The sequence below is a fragment of the Lepisma saccharinum genome, chromosome 5 (genome assembly GCF_977018435.1).
Source record: "Lepisma saccharinum chromosome 5, izLepSacc3.1, whole genome shotgun sequence".
In the NCBI taxonomy this organism is placed as follows: domain Eukaryota; kingdom Metazoa; phylum Arthropoda; class Insecta; order Zygentoma; family Lepismatidae; genus Lepisma; species Lepisma saccharinum.
The window spans coordinates 91,618,254-91,642,027 of NC_139233.1; the positions used below are offsets into that span (position 1 = coordinate 91,618,254).

Consider the following 23,774-nt stretch of genomic DNA (forward strand, 5'->3'; position numbering starts at 1 on the left):
CTTCAATGGTTCAGACATATTTTCAACTTATGTTTTGTTGTGCAGGTTGCCTGAAGCTGAAGCATTTGTTCAATCGTGATATAATGAGGTGGTCGATGACAGCTCACGACATCTGCTTTACAAATTTTTTCCATTCGTACTTCTTCATGATTGGCAAGTGTGTTCCTGTGATAAGAGGTGCTGGAGTATATCAGGTATTTACCGTTATCTTTTCTTTGAAGCAGGGTTGCACAATTAATAAGATTTAAAAATAAGAGTTTCATGAATCTCTTGCAGTTAACATTCTTTCTACCTTCCCCTTCGTTCCCTTTTTTCTTTAGTTTTAAACTTCATCTGTTATTTGAAGGAGTTCTTGCCAGGGATTTTTTCTTGTGTTAGATTACCATACAGAAAAATGTTAAATTTCATCTCCTCACTCTAGAGAACATGTATCCTTAGTTTTCTTTGCAAAATTGTTAGTAGCATAAAAGGTAAAGGTAAAATGTTCCCCTGTGCATAGCACCACGCCATGAAGGCGTATAGAGGGTGTGGGGGTAACGCCCCACACTTTCTTGATCCGGTCGTGAGTAGGGGTGATGTGATCAGCACCACGCCCCTGACCACCTTTACCCCCCAGGGTTTCCCCCAGGTACCCATGTTATTCGATGCTGGGTGGGCGCCGGGACCGCTTCCAACCATTAGAAAAGTTCCCGGATTTGAACCGGCCGGGGATCGAACCCGGGACCTTGAGCATGGTAGTCAGACGCATTACCGACTGAGCCACCGCGGCCACTTGCTTACATAAATAAATAATTGTGTATATTTATGTACAAATATGGACACACCTGTATAAGACCTAGAAAAATAAAAGTCCTCAGAAAAATCATCTGATCAGGGAGTCTCACTGAAACACAGCTGAAGGACTAGAATATGCTTCGGCCTGCTAATATTCATAACTAATAAGTGATTGATAATAATTACAACAGGTACCTACTCACCGGGAATTCCTTGAATTTTGGGAATTGTGCATGAATTATTGTCTCCGAGAATTATACATGAATTCTGCTTGAATTTTTTTCCTAGATGTGAAAAATTACAACTTCCATTCATACACATCCCATTGAAAATGTATAAATTCCCTGAGGTAAGTTTGTCACAGTTTAGCTTTCATTTTTATCGAGGAAGGAAAAGAAAGCCACATGGAAAATAAAACAGAATTCTCTCAATCCGTTTACTTTGTTAGTGTCCTTTGCAGGACAATCTCTCTGAGAGATGTAAGTTTATTGCAAGGTAAGATATCTTGAAGTTGTTAGATTTGAGTGTGAAATGAAATTCTTATATACAATTAACAGTTTCTGTTGAGACACTTATCATATCGGCGAGCAAGGTTTACAATACCCATGTCAAAGAAATCTGCCGCATGTGCATTCAGCCATGCAGTAACACTGTCCTTGAGCTCATTGTTGAAGCGCTGTGTCCCTAGCCACTTCTTCATTTGTGGAAAGAGGTGATAATCGCTAGGGGCCAAATCTGGGCTGTAAGGAGGGTGGTCAAACAATTCCCACTGAAAATGTTGGAGAAGGTTCTTGGTTCGAGCAGCAGTATGCAGGCGAGCGTTATCATGCACAAGAACAATTCCAAAACTCAACATGCCACGTCGCCTATTTTGAATTGCTCGTCACAATTTCTTCAAGGTTTCACAATACACTTGGGCATTGATTGTTGTGCCTCGTTCTAAGAACTCCACCAACAGTATCCCTTTTCTGTCCCAAAACACAGTTGCCATGATTTTTTTTTGGCTGAATGCACCGGCAGCAGATTTCTTTGATGGGTATTGTAAACCTTGTTCGCCGTTGTGATAAGTGTCTCAACAGAAACTGTGCTTATGTAGAAAAATAGCTTAGAGTTGTCTCTTTCAGTTGTATATAATAAAAACTCTCACAATGTCCTGGTGTTTCTTTTATACCCAAATGGAACTTACTTTCCGAATGACCCTCGTATTTTGGTGCTAAAATCCATGGTGCAAGGGTTCTTCGAGAGCCAAGCCCTGCCAAGTGGCTTCTCATTGGGTGACACATGGTGTACACAAGTCCCATTGTCGCTGTTTACTTGCTTTCGAGACCAGAGCCCACTTCTTCTTTTCACGTAGCTTCCCAACTGTCCTTACAATACTGGGTCATCACCGAAATTGTTTTTGAGATTCCACTGCAAATTGAACCTGAGACCACTCGTACCAAGTGTGAGAGCACTAACCATTTGGCTACTACTGATGTAAGATTTACTAGGGGTGGATTTATAAAATGAAAACCCAAAATATGCATTGAAAATAGTCAAAGTATGCACTAGAAATTTTAAAAACTTACACCCCAAAAATAGTATGTTATGGTCTGTAATATGCTTTATGATCCCATCATTACCTGTGGCACACTAATTCAAAGAATTTAAGGAATTCCCATCTATAGATGCATATTTCTTGCATGGTTGGCCAATATAATTTCTCTGATAGTGAAAAAGTATTGTATTTTAAGAATAAAGACCGTTTACGTTGAAGAAACTGGTGACTAGTTGCTGGGACCTATTTGAGGAATTTGTCTCAAATAATGGAACCATCATGCATTCAAGTTATTAACCCCTTAAGTGTGGATGGCATATATATACGCTTTATGTGTGTTTCAACTATATGTGATTTACTGTGGCGTAAATAGAAACGCAGACGTTTGGTGAGATAGTTCTAGCTGTAGTAGAAACAAAAAAAATAGTAGCAAGAGAGGAAAAAGATGAAAAAAGAAGAAGACAAAAACTAATTTTTTCCTTCTTCTTTTTTTCATCATCTTCTTTTCTTTTTCCTCTCTTGCTTCTATTTTTTGTTTCTACTACAGCTAAAACTATCTCCCCAAACGTCTGTGTGACTATATATGCCACAGTAAATCGAATATAGTTGAAACAAACATATTGCGTATATATATGCCTTCTGCACTACAGCAGCATAATGCAGAGGGCTTATACTGAAAAACCCTACATTTTCCAGTAGCGACTTGTTCAACAAATTCACACTTAAGATGTTAACTGCTCAACATCAATGATAAAAATTGTTTCAACAACCTTAAATGAGTAGAAATCGCGCAGATGCTCACGACAGCCTGTTTTACACACTCAGAAAATGATGGTTGAACTATGCTGTGTAATGTAAACTTAAATTCAGATGAACAACCCCACACAGCTCTGCATACTTTGCACACCATATCATAGAGTTTATAATGCCCTAAAATGCTGGCTAAAACCCAAGAGGCTAATTTCCTAGTAACTTTTTACGAGGGTCACTATTTATATTTTGAGCCTTGGCAACACTGATTGAAGTTAGGTGCGATTTGACGTTTCCACGGAATTGTCTGGCATTATTGACCATAACCTACTTCAAATGTTTTGTCAATAGCTTCATTTGTGTTGTTTATGTTGCCTTGGAGATTGCGCGACAACAATAAAATGGAATTCACTCGTGAACATTTTCGTGCGATGATTTGTTACGATTTTCGACGTGGATTATCAAGACAAGAGTGCATCGATCAACTTACTTCCACATTTGGCAATGAAGCCCCATCCTTTGCCACTGTGAAACTCTGGTATAACGATTTTAATCGTGGCCGCCATTCGCTCACCGACGAGATTCGCGAAGGTCGTCCAAAATCAGTTGTTGTTTAAGAAAACATTGATGCTGTGCAAAACCTAATACTGCAAGATCGTCATGTGACATACTGTGAGATTGAGGCAACCATAGGCATTAGTTCCACCAGCATATATAAAATATTACATGATCATTTAGCTGTGAGAAAGGTATGTTCTCGTTGGATCCTACACAATTTGACAAAAAATCAAAAAGACGCTCGCGTCAATTGGTGCAAACAAATGCTCAATAAATACAATCGTGGTGCTTCAAAAGACGTACATAACATTGTAACAGGTGACGAATCATGGATATATGCACATGAGCCGGAACGTAAACAGCAGTCGACTGTATGGGTGTTTCAAGATGAACCCAATCCAACAAAAGTTGTTCGTGCTCGAAGCACATCGAAACAAATGGTCGCCTGTTTTTTGGGGAAAACTGGTCATGTGGCAACTGTGCCTTTAGAGGAACGTAGAACGGTCAACTCTGAATGGTACACAACAATTTGTTTGCCAGAGGTCTTCGGTCAAATACGGAAAACAAACAAACGCCGTCGGATCATTCTTCATCAAGAAAATGCCAGCTGTCACACATCTCGTCTAACAACCGACTTTATGAACAGTCAAAAAATCGAATTGATGGGTCATCCGTCCAGTCCTGATTTAGCACTCAATGACTTCTTCTTGTTCCCGAATGTCAAGAACAAGAATAAATTGCGTGGACAACGATTTTCGTCAGCGGAAGACGCTGTTGATGCGTTCAAAAACCATATTATGGAGGTGTCTCAAGAAGATTGGAAAAACTGCTTTGACAAATGGTTCGAACGAATGCAAAAGTGTATTGACCATAAAGGAGAATACTTCGAAAAACAATAAAGCAGTTTTCAATGCCAAATTCCTGTTTTTTCATTGTTAGGCTCAAAATATAAATAGTGACCCCCGTATTTATGGGTGATTCAGGAACAAAACTAATAATAAAGTAATTCAAAACTGAAAAAAGAACTTCTTTTTCACATCTACTTGTATGTCATCATGGATAAATGGTTCTGATACATTTTCTTCAAAAACGTGCTGGAATGCAAAGATTGAACTACATTTACCCTCCGACAGAAAAAGACTGAAACACCGGAATAAAATTACAATGTTGATTAAATGTCCAGTGTATAAATTAGGTATTGTTCAGGTTTTCAGCTCTATGAAAGCACTGCATGGTCTTTACAGGGAAGTAGCTGTTCAGTAATGGCATGGAACTGTCTGATATACATGTGTGAAGGCCTCGGTAAAAACCAGTTGTTCTTTCCAATTCAACTGCCTTTGTGTGTACATTGACTGGCGAGAAGTCAATGAATCTGATAGGCTTGAACTTTATCATGTTTTAATTACCTGTGACAACACTAACCAGTGGCATAGCAACATATCGCGAGGCTCTGTGCGAGATTAGAATGTGAGGCCCCCATCCATTTTTAAATTTGAAATCTCAATGATGCGAATCGATACAAAGTCTTCAGTGATACGTCAGCAAATTATCATATTTAAATAATTATAAATTACTAAAGAGAACTGTATTTAATAATTTCACTCACCCTAAAAATGTCTTTCTTTGTGTTTCGGGAGCTGAAATATAAAGCTGTAGAAAGGAAGTAAGAATCATTGCCTTCTTGAGTTGCAAATAACCCAAGCATTTAAATGTACTTGCTTCATGGCAATTGGAGTTACTTTATTGTTAACATATTAAAATTGGGAGTGCAAGGTCGAGAGAAAGAAGAATAGACAAGACAAATTGCTTTTTATTTGAGAAAGGAATAAATGGGTAAAAATTTCCTCATAAGTTATCATGAATATTTGCTTACATATTTCACATGAGAAATATGACAATAATTTTCTACTTTTTCCGGGCCCCTTTAGGCTTAAAGCCCACCCGCCTGTATGTTGCCCTGATTTGATCTATTATAATGTTTAATTAGAATTTAAAGCCAGATAAAAATATAATGTTTTAATTTTATTGCCTACAAATATGAAATGTAGATAAAAATGTTTAAAAGGTGGGAGGTAAGCAAGAAAAACAAAACAGGATTTCATGTCACACCGGGCGTAATCCACGCTGTTCAGGAGACACATGATTTCGAGTTGAAAATGACGTAAAATTTCGGCAGAGGGGAGGGGAGTCAAGTAGGAGGGGAATAGAATTGAGAGACTTCCTGCATTCTGCAAGAAAGTAAACCGGATACTACATGGGTGAATGAGGAGAGTGTGTTTTTACCTTTAAAGGTTTTTAAGAATTTTAAGTGTTAACTTTTAAACACTTTCCGTGGTTTTTATGAAGAATGAAAGGGGCATGGAAGTTTTATCATGGCATGGGCAAGTTTTTAGCAACCTTTTTTACCAAAGTGAAACCTATTACCTTATTCCTTGTTCTATACTAATTTGACGCGGCAAGAAGCGATTACGCGAGCCAAAGAAGAACCTGAAGAAGGGAGCAGTTGACTCCTGAAACGTTGTTTTGTAAACTGAACATACATAACGTAAGTAAACCTGCTTGTGGTATTTTATTGAATACTTATTGTTGCCTACAAAAATTAGCTCACTTCTATTTAATACATTTTTTGTATCAACACCACGAGATGCGAGGCCCCGGGCAGTCACCCACCCCTTGCTACGCCACTGACACTAACATGTATAAATTACCATGTGAATCAAAATATTAAACTCAGTACTTAAATGCATGTCATTAAAAATTTTGGCGTCAGTGGTAAGAGGCTTTGGCACGTTCTATTTAAAGTGGACCATAAAAAAATGTACTACATATTTGAAATATTTCCAGGTGGGGCAAAGGCAGGTTGAAGTAATTCTTTTAAAGAATATGTTTATATATGTAGCGTTCTGCAAGTTCCAAACATTTGCTACCAGATTCAGACACACAGATATGCGAAGATGTACCAGCATCTAGTCAACAAATAATGCCACCTCTGGTGCTCTTTCTTTCCTCTGTGAATGTGTGTCTTATTTTAGACATCACTCATTGGTGGGCTTACATTACACTCAGGAGCTACCAATATTTTTATCACTAGCCAAAACTCTGGCTTTAATTCTATTTCTTTTTGTAGTTTGTGCAATTTTCAAGATGTACAATTATACAGTAAAACCTAGTTAATCTGGACCCCGCTAAGCTGGACTTTGCTTAACCCGGACAGGCAAAGGAAAAAATAAAGCAGAATGCAAGGTTTTAAATGGGCTAGAAGTCAACAAGAGAACTTCCCAAAGAAAAGGCAGTCTACCACTGATGAAATTCTGTTCCCCGCAGACTTTGTACTGTACTGTATAGTGTATTTAGGCCTATGCCCTTTAAATACTCCATAACAAACATGTTTTGTTGCTATAAATGGAGTTTTAATGCACTTTCTACTGTTCTTTTATGTTATTTCAGTTAATCCGGACTTTCGTTAAACCGGTCAAATTATCCCCCCCCCCATTAGGCCGTATTAACGAGGTTTTACTGTATTATCAATAGAATACCAATTGAATTATTACTACAGCACAGAACTGCCCACTTTATTTTCTGCTTTCAATTGTTTTCCATAGATATTTAAGGCTTCTAAACTTTGGTTGCCTTCGTTCTAAACAATAAAGTTGAAGTAGCTTGTAAATTATATTTACAAGAAATCATTTAGGTATGCTGTAATGAATAAAATGTATTGCAAACTGCTAAATAAGGCCATGAAATGCACGAAGATAAGGTATCTAAATTTCAATTTCAGTGCAGTTATGGTATCCAAGGTTATTGTCTAAACAATACTCTATTCTTGTTCTGTGTATCACGTTTCCATGGTAATGGTTATTAAAATTTGAGGCTCTTAACAAACGAAAATATTGGATCTAGTGCATGTTATGTCCAGCAAATATGTCTTTGCTGAAACATATTGTGAGTCAGCAAAGGAATATTTGTTCACTATGACTAAAATAAATATTAACATAACCATTGCTTTAAAGAAGGAGTATAAATGAGTTAGCTGGTAATAAATCTGTTATAAGAAAGGCTCATAATTATTTTAATAATTACTAGTATTAATATACTCAGGAGACGTGTTAATATTGTTAAAAGTTTACTTTCAGCACATGTAAGATCATCAAGAGTAGATCTAAATTTTAAAATATATTAAATTTGTATCTCATTGTTTCTGGTAATTGTTAGTAATTTATAAGGCACTTCTTTGACTTCTTTGATATAGAAACCTGTTTTGATTTATTACAAAGGTATTCAGTTTCCCTCATGAGCACAATTGTGACTTTCAGTTTCTGAATTGAGACAAGCCCTCATTCAATGACTAGGTAAAGACGAAAAAAAGACGTAAGTGAAAAAACATTGCTGTTAACAGAGCCCTGAATTATACGAGGGGGTATCAAAAAGTTCTGATCATCACAATGAAACAACGACCTGAGAAACTTGATGTTACGTTGTGGTAATTAAGACTTCTCTATGTAGTCACCTTCCAAATTCACACATTTCTTGCAGTGTTTCTGAACCCTCCATGGGCCTTTATTGTAGAAATCTGCAAATTGCGTGGAAAACCACTGTTTGACCCCGTGAACGACGTCATCTGTATCATCAAATCGCCGAGCTCGCAGTGGCTTTTTCATTTCTGGAAACAAGAAAAGTCACTTGGTGCGAGATCGGGAGAATAAGGTGGATGTGGCAATAATTCAAAGCCACAGTGCATTGCTTCCACAACAGTGGCTTGAGTTGAGTGAGTGGGTGCATTATCAGCAAGGAGACAGATGCCTTTAGAGAGCATACTGTGCCGTTTTTTCTTGAAAGCATCTCACAATTTCTTCAGATGTGAGCAGTAATATGCACTGTTAATTGTGTGGCCTTTTGGAAGGTAGTCTGTCAGGATGGCTCCCCGACAATCCCAGAATGCCGACAACATGACCTTCCCTGCAGACTTTTGCACCTTGGCCTTTCTGGGAGAGGGGGAATAAGAATGCTTCCACTCTTTGGTCTCCGGATCATAGAGGTAGATCCAACATTCGTCCAGAGTTACTCAATGTAGAAACTTTATCACGCTGCAAGCCCCAATATTCTCAATTTTCCAGGTTACTGACTTCTACCACCACCTGCACAAACAATACACAACATATTAACACGGTATTTGCACTATGATGTACATAGACTTCAATGATTATACTGGCAAAAATTCATTCATGTACATTTAATAATTTTACCTAATGATCACTACTTTTTGATACCCCCTCGTACGTGATGTTAGTGCTTGTTAAGTTTTTATAGAATAGACAGAGAAATAAGTACTATGTGATGCTATCAGATCAGGGATTCCTTGAATTCTTTGAATTATGAGGAAGTTAACATGGTTCTGCTTGAATTTGTTCATGAACATGAAAATAGTATAGACAAACGTTCTCACCATGACATGCCTAGGGTACACATTACACTATGATGAGCAAATTCACACTGCAACCTCTGACTTGGTAGCATACAATGCAGACTGCATTTGTTCCACTGTTTCCTCATCCCCACCTCGTGTCCTCCCTGCCAACCATTGAATTGCTGAACCTAATACAGTGTGTTTCAGAAGTCACGCAAGCATAATTTTGATTGCTTGTAACATGAGAAGCGTAATATATATACCCTCGGTTTTCTACATCCATTGACAAGGTGGCTAATCACCGGGAATTCCTTGAATTATGGGAATGATACGTGCATTGTTGGCTCCGGGAATTATGTGAATTCTGCATGAATTTTTCTCTGAAGGTGTGAAAAATTTCAACGTTATTAATCTAAATCCCATTGAATTTATACATGCTTAATAATGCCCTGAGGCAAGTTTTTCACAGTTCAGCATTTATTTTTCTTGATGAAAGAAATGAAACCTGCTTGGAAAATAAAATGGAATTCTCTCAATTTGTTTACTTTGTTAGTGTCCTTTACAGAATAATCTATCTGGCAGACGGATCAGAAATCTTGAAGCTGATTAGGTAAATTTAAGTTTGAAATTCTTATAGAAGTAATAATTCTTTGTAGATTAATTTACCATGTAACATTTGTGACTTGTGTTGGTTGATATATTTTGAGTCCCAGTATGTGAAATGGCAAATGTAAACTCCGCATCTTAAATTAAATATTTTAAATTCATATACCATTTCATTGAAACATACCAATTTTTAATACATTTGTGTGTGGGTGGTGAGAGGTGGTAGGTAATACATAAGGTTGAAATAGAGAAAACATCTCCTTACACCCTTGAATTTTTGGAAAGTTTCCCTTGAAAACCAGTAATTATGCTTGAATTTTATCATGATCGTAGAGTGGCTGCCCTGATTGAGATATTTTTCAATACTCAACATTGTCAGTTTACTCGATGTAGGAAATTGTATAAATGTATAATCAATAAGCAAAAGTCAGTGTTAATTTTTTTTTCTCTTTCTTCAAGAATGTCACTTTTGAATGAGAAACCATGAAAGGGTCATAATTAGACATCTGATGACTGGTGCCATGTTTGTCTGTAATTTGAGACCATGTGCAGCATTTGATAGGTTTGGGACTAATTGTTATAAGGGTTAAGTGAGAAAAGTGCTTTCTAGGGGCATATCACTTTAGCTGGCAACACTAGCAACACAACTAGTTTGTGTTGTGTGACTTTTGAAACACACTGTAAAAGAACTTTCAAGATATACCATGCAAAGTATCTCCCATAAAAAATCTTACCAAACCTTATCATTCAATCTTGGAAATCCTGTATTTTGGTTTCATTGGGTGAAATCTTACAAATATAGGACACCTAAAATATTCTTGCAATGAAATTCTAAAACGCAAGGGAAAGGAATCGTTTACAACTGTATTTTATTACTCACCTGATGAAGACCGTACACAGTAAGTCTCTTTTCAATTGTCTGTATAACTACAGTGCTCATTTTGTGAACTTTGATGTTATAATGTAACATAGTTCATTAAATTGAAAAATTTGTGGACAAAAAATTTCTGACTCAACAGCTTCAACCATTGAAATATGAGACAATCAGTTCCCCGCCCCAAGGAGTTTTCTTGGGACAACTGGACACCTTAATGAAACAGAATATTCCTGTAATTTACGGAAGTTTCCCTGATGGTGCAGTGGTAGCGTCATCACCTTATAATCAACGGGTCCCGGGTTTGATACCCAGTTAGAGTGACCATATGTCCCATTTTGACCGGGACAGTTCCATTTCAGAGATGTGTCCTGGCTGTCCCGTCGATATTATTAAACAGCTACCATTTGTGCCGTTTTATAAAAGTCTAGGAGTTATCTTGAAAACCAAGTTTGAGAGACATTTCATGCCAAAACATTTTATTGTTTTGTGTGTTTCCGTTATTTGTAGAGCACTGAATAAGCATGGCCAAGAAGCGTACATGTAGTTTCAATACAGAATTGCAACAACAATTTAAAGTTCATGCATCTTGACACAAACTCAAAAGACAAAACTCGCGTTGTGTGTCTGATAGGTGGGGTAAGGTTTTCGGGGAGATTTATAAACAGTTGGTGAAGAATAAAGCTGCTCTCAAGAAGATTATTTATTTATTTATTTTATTAATGCCTTGTTTTAAATGGAGTTAAGGCCGTACAAAGCCTTTTCTTCCACTCAACCATACATTTAAAATTATACATTATTATATTATACACAAAGTACACTAAGTCATTTAACATAGGTCCACACACACTATACTCATACACACAAGTCTTAAAGCCCTGAATATAACACACAAAATACAAAATATATAATGCACAAAAAACTAAACATGGAATGAAAGAATGCAAAATTTAAAATTGTATTTAAGTAACTGCAAGGTATTTTAAGAATTCGTTCACTTGCACATGCTTTTTAGTCTGCTTGGCAGGGGAAGATCTAACGACTACTCTGAAGAGAGTGGCGAACACGTATGCTAAAGGAACCGACGGAGCTTACTGTTCTAATGCTTTCTGGCAACTGATTCCATAGTCTTACAGCCGATACAGAGAAAGAGTTGGAGAAAAAGTTTGATCTGTGGACGGGGATAGAGAGAACTGAGGAGCTGCGTGATCTGGTGTCGCGATCGTGAAATTCATGAAGAAATTGGAAGCGAGAGAGGAGATAGGAAGGTGACTTGAGGTTGAGAACTTTGTAAAGTAAAATCAGAGTGTGCAGCGTTCGTCTTTCTTGCATACGTAGCCACACCAATTTGAGAAAATAAGGTGATAGGTGGTCCCAATATTTTAAATTAAAAATGTATCGTACGCAGGCATTTTGAACACTCTGCAGACGTCTAGCTGACTCACCTGTTAAGCCGGAATACGCTACGTCACAATAATCTAAATGGCATAAAACTAGGGACTGACATAGTTTGGCCTTGATAGAGGTGGGGAGGAACTTGCCCATGCGTCTTATAGAATACAGAGATCCGAAAGCTTTTCTACACGCCGAACTCGTGTGATGTGACTATGATAAATTTCCGTCTAATACAATTCCCAGATCTTTAACAGTTTGGTTAAATGGAATGTGAGTCGAATCTACAAGAATGGAAGGAAGAATGTTAAGATCTACGTAACGTTTCAGTTTATCGGAAGCAATCAAAATTGCTTGTGTTTTATTAGGGTTAATATACATGCCATTGTCTAGCGACCAGTTAACAATCCTCTCTATATCTTCATTAACCTTGGAAATACCATCGCTTAACATTACTGGGGGTGCAGAATAGTACAACTGGAGGTCATCGGCATACAGGTGATAACGGCAGTGTTTCACGATATTTGGCAGGTCATTAATGTATAAAGAGAATAATAAAGGGCCGAGTACGCTTCCTTGCGGAACGCCACAAGTGATCTCAGATAGCGCAGAGCACTTGCCATCATAAACCACCCTTTGTTTACGTCCAGTTAAGTAGGATTTGACCCAGTCTTTTGCAGAGGTGGTGAAATTAAAAAATGATTTTAGCTTGGAAATGAGAATATCATGGTCGAGTGACTGGAAAGCTTTTGTGTAGTCCAATAAAACTAAAACTATCGCCTGTCTGCAGTCCATAGCTTGTCTGATGTCATCGGTTATGTGAGTCATGGCGGTGCTAGTGCTGTGATTAGGTCTAAATCCCGACTGAAACGGAGCCAGAACTTCATTTGTATGTCGGCTGATTTGGCCGTGAGCAATGTATTCTAATGCTTTCGATAGAGCGGGAAGAATACTGATAGGTCGGAAATTGTCAACGGAAGTGGCGGGGTCAGTCTTGGCGAGAGGAAGAACGTGTGCTATTTTCCACTTATCTGGAAAAATACCAGAGCGCAGAGAAAGATTAAAAATGTCAGTGATGTATGGCAATACATGAGGTAAAATCATCTTTATTAGTCGCAATGGGAGGTTGTCGGCTCCTTCAGAACCAGATTTGATCCGACCGATTGCAGTTGCAACTTGGAACTCATAGACTGGGTTAAAATTGAACTCTATCATTTCTGTTTTGTGGTTTGAAATAGCTCTAATAGTAACATTTTTAGCATCGTTATTCGTTGAATTAGAGAGAGAGAAATGCATATTTAATTCATCAAGGGACGAAACACGAGTAGGATCTACGTTACGTTTCTCTCCTAGCCCTAGATTTCTTAAGTTATTCCACAACATTCGGGGGTTGCCTTGCATATTTAATAATTCGTAAGAAAGCCTTCTCTTTGCGTTGCGCACGGCCTGATTACATCGATTTCTCAACATGCGGTAGTTATTAAAACTATTTAAAGTATTTGGAGATTTGAGGCGCTTGTCATATTTAAACCTGCGGTGAGCCGAATCGCGCTCCGCCATAAGTGCGAGAATGCTGTCGGTCATCCAGGGGGAAGCAGGCCGCGTGACGCGTTTTTTCTTTAGTGGAGCATGTTTGTCGAAAAGGTGTAAGATTAGACTATTTAATTCATTAAGCTTATCGTTAATATTAGTGAAGCTGTTTATTGAATTCCATGGGGTTCTTGTAGCATCTTCGTTTAGTGAAGCGGGGTTAATTTTCTTTAAATCGCTGTATTCAATTATGTTTGGCTTGGATTTCGGAACATTGAGCGAGTAAGCAACGTAAATAAGATCGTGGAACGAGAGACCGCAGGCGCTTGTTTGTCCATGTTTGGTGATTCGAGAGCAGTCTCCTGTTAAGATGACATCTAGCCAAGAATGCGATGTAGCCGTGTGGAAGGTAGGATCGAGCTTCAAAATATTTAGATTGTAAGAAGAGATAGCAGCATGGAATTTATTTACTTCAGGTTTGGCAGTTTCTAAATGAAAGTTCAGATCGCCCAGTAATAATACATGCGAGAACATGGGAATGAGTTTAGCCAGTTCCTCCTCACAATTTACAAAGCACGTTCCAGGTGGACGGTACCCAACAGCCAGCAGTAGCTTCTGTTTGTTGATGGTAAGTTCCAGGAAAAGATATTCTGTCATTCATGCGTAGTTACCGTCAGATTTAGCCACAACCACCGCAGTAATATCTTCCCTTATCAGTGCCATCACCCCGCCACCTCGTTTCCCCAACCTGTCGTTTCGGAAGACGTTGTAGCCTCGCAAGGAGACCATGCTGGAGGGTGTGAGAGGATTAAGTCACGTCTCCGATACAAGAATGCAGTGGAGATCCAGGGGGGAGAAAATAGCTTTGAAGCTATCGAGGTGCGCTTCGATGCTCTGTGCATTCACGTGTGACACCAACAGTGAGTTCGGACAAGTCTTCAGCTCGTTTCCGAGAATTTCGGCTGTGCTGACCGCGGGGGGCGGAATGCCAGGGCAATTAGCAGAGCGACGACCCTCTTCAGAATTTCGTCCACTGTCACCGAGATGCGTTGTTGCCAGATTAGCCATTTTTAGAATTGAGGTTTAACGAACAGAAACAAGATGGGAGAAGAAACATTAGCATACCAAAATTAAATTTAGAATTATTACTTACCCTGTCAAGCAGAATAGCATGGAGGAAAGCATCAGGGAATGACACACACACACTCACATTAAAAAACGATAACATAAACAAGAACCCGGACCAAAAAACCTCACTAAACACACATGATTTGAACACATCACACACACAATTATTCATACACAGCGTAACGACAAAAGTCACATATGCTCTTCATTACACTTCACACTCAGTTCGCGTTGCACCCCATCTCAAGGGAGAACGTCAAGATCCTCGGGGGAAGATATAAGGTAGCGACGACCTCCGTGAGATACGAAAATGCGCCCGTCTTGGCTCCAGGCATTGCGTGTTCCTACGCGATCCTTTGCCACCCACAAAACCCTCTGTCTGTAGGGAGTTAGCGACTCTGTAATTAATAGGGACGAGTTCTTTAGCATCTTCTTTGACTTCCACACCTCGTTCCTGGAGCGGTAGCTTACAAATTTCACTATGATGGGGCATTTTCCCGATCTCAAAACTTCCGCAGACAATCTTTTCGGAGGGCCAAGCCTGTGGCACCGGTCAACGTGCTCGAGCTTGATGTGCTGCAACTGAAGCTTATTTTGTAAAGTCTGGAGCACGATGCTGTCCACGTCTTTGTTGGTGGTTTCGGGGACCCCATGCAGCAAAATGCAGTTCCTCCTAGAGTACTGCGCTAGGTCATCTGTTTCAATGGTGTTCGTGCGTATCTGCTTGTTCATGCTCTCTAGGTCTCGTCGCAGCTCTGTCATGGAGTTGCTCGTCGATCTCTTAAATTGCACAAACTCGTCTCTGAGGTTCAGGAGTGACTTGCGGAGGTCAGCATCTTCTTGCACCGATCCATGGTTGTCTAGCAACTCATCAAGCCGTTGCTGGAATGCTTCCATAGTTTTGCCTATTTCTTCCACTTTGGTCGAAACAACTGATAGTGTAGGCTTGGACATGATAACAACCCCGAAGATCCACACGGTGAAGCTATTGACCTGGCGGAAGATGTGGCAACGTACAGCGGTGGAGAATAGAATGCCAGGCTAGCTGAGGGGTGAAAGCGCGGAGCTCTATTCAAGCACGTCCATCCACTACAACTCACTACTATTTCTGCCACTCCTTAATTTCCGCATAGGACTAAGATCAAAAGTTTATCAGAAGGGTCCGGAAACACTACAAAAGTCATGCCGAGATTATGATAATTAATACCTTTTGACAATGGCAAGTCATATTTCACTTGTTGTTTATGATGTATCACTTATGTGATCCATATTTTAATAAATAATAATAATATGTTAATTATAACGATCATTTTATAATTAGGCCTAACCGATTTTTCAGGAGAGGAGGGGGTAAATTGATATCCTTGTGATGTCCCATTTTTAGGTGTACATATTTGCAGACAAAATGAAACAGCTTGATTCTAGGTGCTGCACGTGTACACATTCTTTTCACATGTTGTGAAAAGGATAAATTCTTATCTACGTGCATACTGAGATATTTCAGAGATTCACATGGTTTTATATTGGAATTACCTATTTTAATGTTTTCAATTAGCATATTCGTCATCGCCTTGTAATCAATGGGTCCCGGGTTCAATTCCCGGTGGTGGCACATAGTGGTTAGGATCCCACTTTAAACTGTAGGTTCAGTCCCGATTAGCCTTACTGTGCATAATGTTGACTTAAAACACCATATTCATATTTAATGGGATGTCTGGGAACCCAGGCAAGCGCATGTAAGTACAAAGTGGATTAAAGTAATTAAGAAACAAATGGAAAGTGAAATATATATTTCACATCACCAGTGGCATATTAATCCATACATTAGAGTAGGATGAATAAAAGTGAGAAGTGTAAATAAGGAAAGATACCTTTCTCTGTAGCCTAGCATGTTGAATTACTAAATTACCCTCAACTTTCTTGGTTCAATTGAGGTCTTCATGATGGCATAGTGGTAATGTCATTGCCTTTAAACTTTAAATTGCAGGCCCAGTTCTGATTAGCCTATCTGTGCATAAAGTGAACTCAAAAACTCCCGGTTCAAGTGTCAGCCTGGGCATGGGCGTTGGTTTGTGTGTATCCCTCCATGTAGTTCTAGAAAATTGACGCAAAATAAGATAAACACAAATAAGAGAAAAGTTTTTTAAAAAAACTAAAAAAAGAAGGAACATTTATAAGTAAATCAATGTTGACAAAATGCAGTAAGTATTTGATACGGTCAATAAATAACTGGATTAATGCCGTGAAAAAGCGAAATAATGTGACAGAGCAATGAAACTTACGGGATATGTAGGCCAGGCTGGGGTACGCCACATGTCTGCAAGATGAGTTCCGGACCATGTCACTAGGTGGCAGCACTGGCAGGGAAGGGAGGTTAATATGCATTTCGATGCACTAAGTTTAGCGAATCTCTTGCATATTTCTAGCTGTTTCATGCTGTCGCTTGGCTTATTTCTCACAAATATGCGAATATGCTGACTTATTTCTTACTTCTCTGAAATATTTAAAATGCAATATTTTTATTACTTTGCTCCCGATGACCGGACGCCTCGCCTCAAACGTTCTCATCTTTTTGCTGACATATGCCACCGTACCTATCACCTGTTACCTAATATAATAATATTTCAAACTTGTTGTGTCTAATATAACATATTCCAAACTTTTTGTGAGGAGTGTATATTGTAGAATTATCACTTTCGGCAATTGTATTTGCAGGAAGCTGTGGACTTTTGCATTGAAAAGCTGAACAGTGGGTGTTGGGTGCATATGTTTCCTGAGGGCCGCGTCAATATGACAAAGGAGTTTTTGAGACTCAAGTGGGGCGTCGGACGACTCATTTACGAGTCACGGGAAGTGCCTATGGTCATACCGATGTGGCACGAAGGAATGGACACCGTTCTACCAAACGAGCCGCCTTATTATCCACGGATGGGTAACAAAATAACAGTCAACTTTGGTAATCCGATAGATTTTAGAGACATGGTGGGTGATATGAAGCTCAAGAACACGGACGGTACCATCGCCAGGAAGGCCATCACGGATAGGATCCAAGACGAGTTTTCTTTTCTCAGACAAGAAACACAGAGACTTCATTCACTTGCTTTGCTCTCATGATGATTATGAAGATTTAGCATTTGCTGCTGTCGTAACGAAGGTCGCTAGTTGTGATTGATTGACGCTGTTGGATTTTTTAACCTTAGAGGAGTTGTAGCTTCCTGTGTGGAGCAGTCACGAACTGGAATTTTCTTATCTTCAATTTGGAGTGCTGTGTTGTTGTTATCGAATATTAATTTTTACCTTGATTTTTATTGAGTATGTTTTTTACGACTCTAATTTATCTGTGCTAAAAGAAATCTGATCTTGACATGTCAAAAAGTAAATACTGTTGTTACAATATTCAAAAACTAGTCAATCTTATTTGTTCTGTTATTGATTTTTGCATATCATGACGTATATCTTGTAACTACATTATTCTGTACATATGTGTGTGTGTGTATATATATATGTAATTGTTAATGCTTTGTAGGTTTTAATTGCTATTTTTAATTGTCACATTTACAAATGAAAGAAAGTTCTAAGAATACAGTAGTTCAGATGTAAAATATTAATTTTCATGAAGGTCCATAGGATTGTACTCCTTTTTTTATATGTAGCACTTCAATTGTATGTTAATAGAATAGTGTAACGTAATTAAAATCTATATGACTTGTTATTGTACAGAGCAACTGACACATGAAGTTTACATTGCATATAAAAAGTCCCTTCCAGTAATGAAATTGGACATTTTTGTTATAAAGTACATTTTTATTTGTCACAAAGTGCATATACTAGTGTGTTTAATATGTTATTGCAACGAATCATGTTGGATGCATTGCATACCTTTTTGTAACGTTAACTTCTGTCTGTGACGTCTCTTCTTTTCACAGTTTTTCAGTATTAATGGTTATTCGACAACTGTACAGCTTCATCTCACTGTAGTATTATCCTGTTGACTGCTCTTTTTGTTTTTCATGAATGGTTCCGTTCCTCTCTCCGTGTTTACCATTAGCGAATGTCTTGTTTGTCTTTCAAAGAGCCAATGGTAACTAGTGATGAACATATGTACATAGAGTCTGCTATCATTTTTAAAATTGTAGTGTATGTTAATACTAGTACATTGCTTCCGTGCCCAATATTATTGAAAGAAAGCGGTGAGAACACCAAAGAGTGATTATCAATGATGATGTATTTAAGTGCAGAGCACTGATTTGAATGAAATGTACCTGTAAGGAGTCTGCGAGACAGTAATAGCCAAAGCTGGTGCAACCAGGGTTGTTAAGGTCCAGGAATTTCAAATAAATTCAATTCCGGCCCAGGAGAGAAAATCGGCAAGCTTAAATGGATTCTGGATCAATTGAAATACGGTCCGAGAACCTTTTTTCCAGATCAATTTAAATACCGACCAGGAACCTTTCTCCTGGATCAATTCAAATAAGAGTACAAGTTCCATATTGAAATGATACAATACGCAACTTGGACCAAATTAAAATTGTCCGAGAAAAAAGGTTCCGGTCCTTATTTCGGAACCCAATAGAATCCATTAGAATGTGTCCCAGGGTTGTTAATGGTCCGGGAACTATAAATAAATTCAATTCATGTCCAGGAGGGAAAATCAGCAACTGTAAATGGGTTCTAGATCGTAAAGAACCTTTTGTGTTTAAAGTATTTCAATTTGGTCCAGGAACCTTTCTTTTTTTCTGGATCAGTTTAAATAGGGTCTGAGTTTTGTATTGAAATGTACAATACGCAACTTGGACTGAATTTAAATTGCATGGGAAAATAAGGTTCTGGTTCTGTTGCAGAACCCAATATAATATAACCCATTTAACAATCCTGGTTGCAAGTGGCTTGTTTATAAGTGTGTAACACACAAAGTATGTGTAAATTGGCTTCCACTTTCAGAGTAAAATAAGCAACTTCTTCATTTGCATGCAAGCATGGATGATATTTTTAACAGCTAGGTGTTGAATGCAAGAACTGTGAGTGAATTTATTCCATTTCCTGTTGCTCCACATTTGACAGAATTACATGAAATGTCTTTTCGGAAATTAAGGAACGGTTACAAAAAAAAAGTAAGTTGCATGAAGCCACAGAGGTGGTGTTAGCTGAAGTGATGCTCCTATGGTTGAACATGGTGACAATGAAACAGCTGGGGCGATGCCAGCTAGGGAGATACTACAGAGTGATTACACGTCTATTTCCTACCCAACCGCAATTCCAATCAAGGAACAAATAGAACTTTTAAAAAAAATCAGTGTACTATTTTCAGGAGGGAATCTAAAGTACAGTCAAAATAGGACATTGAATAAAGAAAGTATAGGTTTTTGAGATTTGTAGGTAAATATTATTTTATCAATTTTTATGTCTTTTAATACAAAAGTTCACATTGTGAAATACCATTCTTACTTCTGAATAGTGAATTTTAATCTCAGGGACACTTTTTTCTTTTAAATGTTTGCAATTGAATTGTAACACTTTGAAGATGTCTTAAAACATGATATTCATGTGCTCTGTCATTAGATGGTCGTATTCCATTTTTTAACCAAGGATTCTGATCATACAATGTACGTACACTGTTTTTTACCACGCGACTTCGTTTTACACGAAATAAATAATATATGTATAGATGAAAATAATAAACAAATGAAATGAAAGCATATGCTGAGAATCTTTGTTCATTGTTAGTGAAAACTTTTTGTTGACTTGCAAAATTGTACTTAGAAGTTTGTGGGTTCAAACCTTTTTTGGAGCAATATGATTCATTCATTTCTTCCTTTAATGAAGACATTCATGGTTTTTATCTTAATGGCACACAGACAGTAAAATTTAGTTCGTTTTATGAAAAATAGCTATTCCACGGTTAATCACCAAATTCTTTCCTTTACCTATTTTGACCATAGGACAACCAATAGTGGATAGTGGTACCTTCCAAAATCGATACTACTAACGTGTAATTATTATTTTATATAAAGAATAGCATTAATAGTACTTTTTAATGAATGTTTTCTGTCATTTCCTTGACTCCTTCACTGATTCTTGTACCATTATCATCATAAAGCATAAACAAATACCTGACAATAAATAATGTATTTAATAAGAAAATGAATGATATTTTGATTTTTCTCATGTGATGATGAATTGTAGTATTGTGTTTTTTTGTTTTTCATCCTGGTGTCAATTGTGTGTATCTACAGTGCTAAATGATTTTTGCAGTAGTACCATTGTAACTGTATGTTCATTTCAACTGTACATTCCCTTCTTTTAATATACTTTTGTGTATGTGAATCTGAACTCTGTACGTATATATAATGACTTTTATAACAGGACATGATAGAAGTTGAAAACATCATTCAGAGTAAATTTATTGTATTTTTTTTTTTTTTTTGTTATTTCTTATCATGATGAAGGAATCTTGCCATTTACAATGATAAAATAAGCAAAACACTTTATCTAACTGTATGTACAGTAAAGTCTATGTTTATCTGTGTACTTTTGAACAAATCGTTGGAAAATAGAAATGACACTTTCTTTTACTTTTAATTGTTAATTCTTATTCAGTCAGGTCTTTCATATGTAAAATCAATTATTTGTGATGTCTTTGATTTCGACCTAGTAAACTACTAGAATTATGTTTGTGTGGAAGTTTTTTCAATACATGTTTTTCATTAGAATCCATATAGCCTTACTGTTCCTTTCACACCATGATTGGAGAGTGCATGGCAGGAATGTGTCTGTAAGAACCAACCAGAGTTGCAGTGAACCAGATTTGGGTATGTTCCTAAAGTCGCACGAGTTTAACACGTTAAACGAGTTATGGCAACTGGCCGTTCCATAAGTGCTTTCTTGCACTTCATGAGGTTCGTGGTGCTGTTTCAAAAGTCACTTTTCATGTGTTTCGTGGAAGAACAAACTTCACCAAATGCAAGGCAAGTCAGTTGCTAGTTGCAGAAATGTGGGAAACCAAAATGCCTGCAAACTGCATAAAGCGTTGGACTGTTAGGATGATAAGTACAAGTGAAACATGTGTGATGTATAAGGTATAAGTGGAAAATGCAACAAAATTGGAGAGAAAATGGAATTTATGCAGCATGCTAGTTCTTTGAGCTAGTATTGCAGGTTTTTTTGTAGTAGAAAGAGTTCGTAGATTAGTACACCAAAAGCAGGGAATTATGTTGCAAAACACACATTCTTGTTGAAAAATTGTTTCTCTTATTTTTCAAATCTCGTAGCAAAATTACTAACAGCTGGTGCAATAAACAACAATTTTCGATGTTTCGATGATTTATGTAGGTAGCAATGTGGACATGCAGGCAGGTGTTGGGCCAGAGCTAAACATTTAAAGTATGTGGTCACGTGCAAGTGAAATTCGCACAAGTATTCAAGTTAATGATGAAAATTGTTATTAGTATTATTATTATTATTTTAAAGAATGTAGTACTTAATAGTTGGTCGAAATCTGGGTGTACGGAGATGAACAGCTTATATATATTTTTTGTGGTAGTGGTCATGATGTAGCTTTGAGCGTTTTATTTTAAAAGCAAACTTCAATGCAGCTGTCGATTTTTTTGGTAGTTTATTGTTATTAACACTGACATCTGAAGCATATTTTATTGGTGCTAATATAGCAGCCCTTCCAATGCCTGCCATTTGTAAATATTCCAAACAAAACACAGTCGATGTCATTCCTAAAAACACAATAATAACTACTTTCACCAGGTTCACGAGGCCAGTTACTTTTGTTCGATTTGTGCGTTTTGTTATGATTGTCAGAGTGCACCCTTTCTCAAACCCCTCTTGCTAGGATCAGTAATTTTTACATGTTTTAATTTTTTGTTCCCTGCTGCACTTCTGCTCAAAATAGAATGTGCATGACATTAAAAAAAGTTCATTTTCTAGCTCCATTTGTTTTGCTGTTAGGGAGGTTTCACTCCAAAGTGACAAGCAATGCATGTGGCATGCCACTTCAAGGTCGACCAGAATGTGAAAAATTGCTATTGTTCATTGACATGTGTTGCATGTTCTCAATCTCAGGTTGTGCTCAAAAGGCTCAAGACCACACTTGATGGTCTTGCATTTAGTCTTGAAGTCTTGGACTAGAAGCGAAATTCTTTCGAAAACAATTGGACTGCAGCGCAAAATATGATCAGTAGATGAAACCATACCGCATATAGCATCAGAGAAATGGGGGATGGGGGGAGGGAATCAAGTGAACAGAGTGAAGCAGTACGTGCTGCTGCGATGGCTGGTAACTGGAGTCTCTTTACCCTCCACACAATACTGCTCCCTCTCGTGTGTTCATTGGTGGAGCTGTCTCTCGTCACTACTTGCGCAGAGACTTGTTTTCGTTCGCCTGCTCCAGAGATAGCTTGCACAGGGTATAAGAACACTCCCCCCCCCCCCAATCCCAGAGTTATAAACACTTGTTTTTCACCACAGAATCACATAGCATTTTATAGAGTTCTTATACTTACATTTCCATGCATTAGAATAACTACAACCAACATCTGGCTGGCTTTCGACTTCCATGATTTCAAACAAGTGAATGACAAGTTCGCAAGTGAAGTACCCAACACTGCAATGATCCATGCTGGAAGCTCAATTGCTTGCTTAATCCCTAAAGCCAGTTTAACGTACAGCGTACTGACCTACACATTTCTACCATGGGTGGTTTGACATACGCATCATGGCTATAAATGAATATTTATATTGGCACGGAAAGAAACTATTTTTCTTCTGCTTGCTAGTGAGACTGTATTTTACTGCCACCTAGTGTAATTTTGCGAAAATACAGGGGACTGATGCTCAGGCAATGTAACAAAATAATGTGAATGCTGACTATTCAATATTATACATTACTAAATTATTGTACTGTATTGTATTATTGTATTTATACTTTCTGAACAATCTTTGGATGTTTAATAAACCCATGGATATGTACTTTACTTATGTTGAAAGTTTCAATTGAATTGCATTAGTGGTTCCGAAGATTGAACATTTTAAACAATGCTGTGCGAATCTTCCGTGTTTCTGAGTTTAAAATTAGCATCCAGGCTCTAGACTTCCGGGTATTAAAATTCCAGCCTTAGGGGTTAGGGGTTAATTGGTGCTTTGTGTCACTTCTGACAAGACTAGGGTTACCAGACATCCAGTTTTTCCCGGACGTCTGGGAGGAATTTGAAAAA

At 37.9% G+C, this 23,774-nt stretch overlaps 1 protein-coding gene across 1 annotated transcript in view; it reads left to right on the forward strand.

Moving 5' to 3' along the window:
• Taz (tafazzin, phospholipid-lysophospholipid transacylase) overlaps positions 1-23,266 on the forward strand; it is a 59,894-nt gene extending 36,628 nt beyond the window's left edge. The window contains exons 4-5 of the mRNA XM_083122777.1: positions 46-194; positions 17,269-23,266. Of these exons, the coding sequence (XP_082978903.1) occupies positions 46-194; positions 17,269-17,667 (548 nt within the window). The 3' untranslated portion in view covers positions 17,668-23,266. The remainder of the gene's footprint in view (positions 1-45; positions 195-17,268) is intronic.
• The last annotated feature ends 508 nt before the right edge of the window (positions 23,267-23,774 follow it).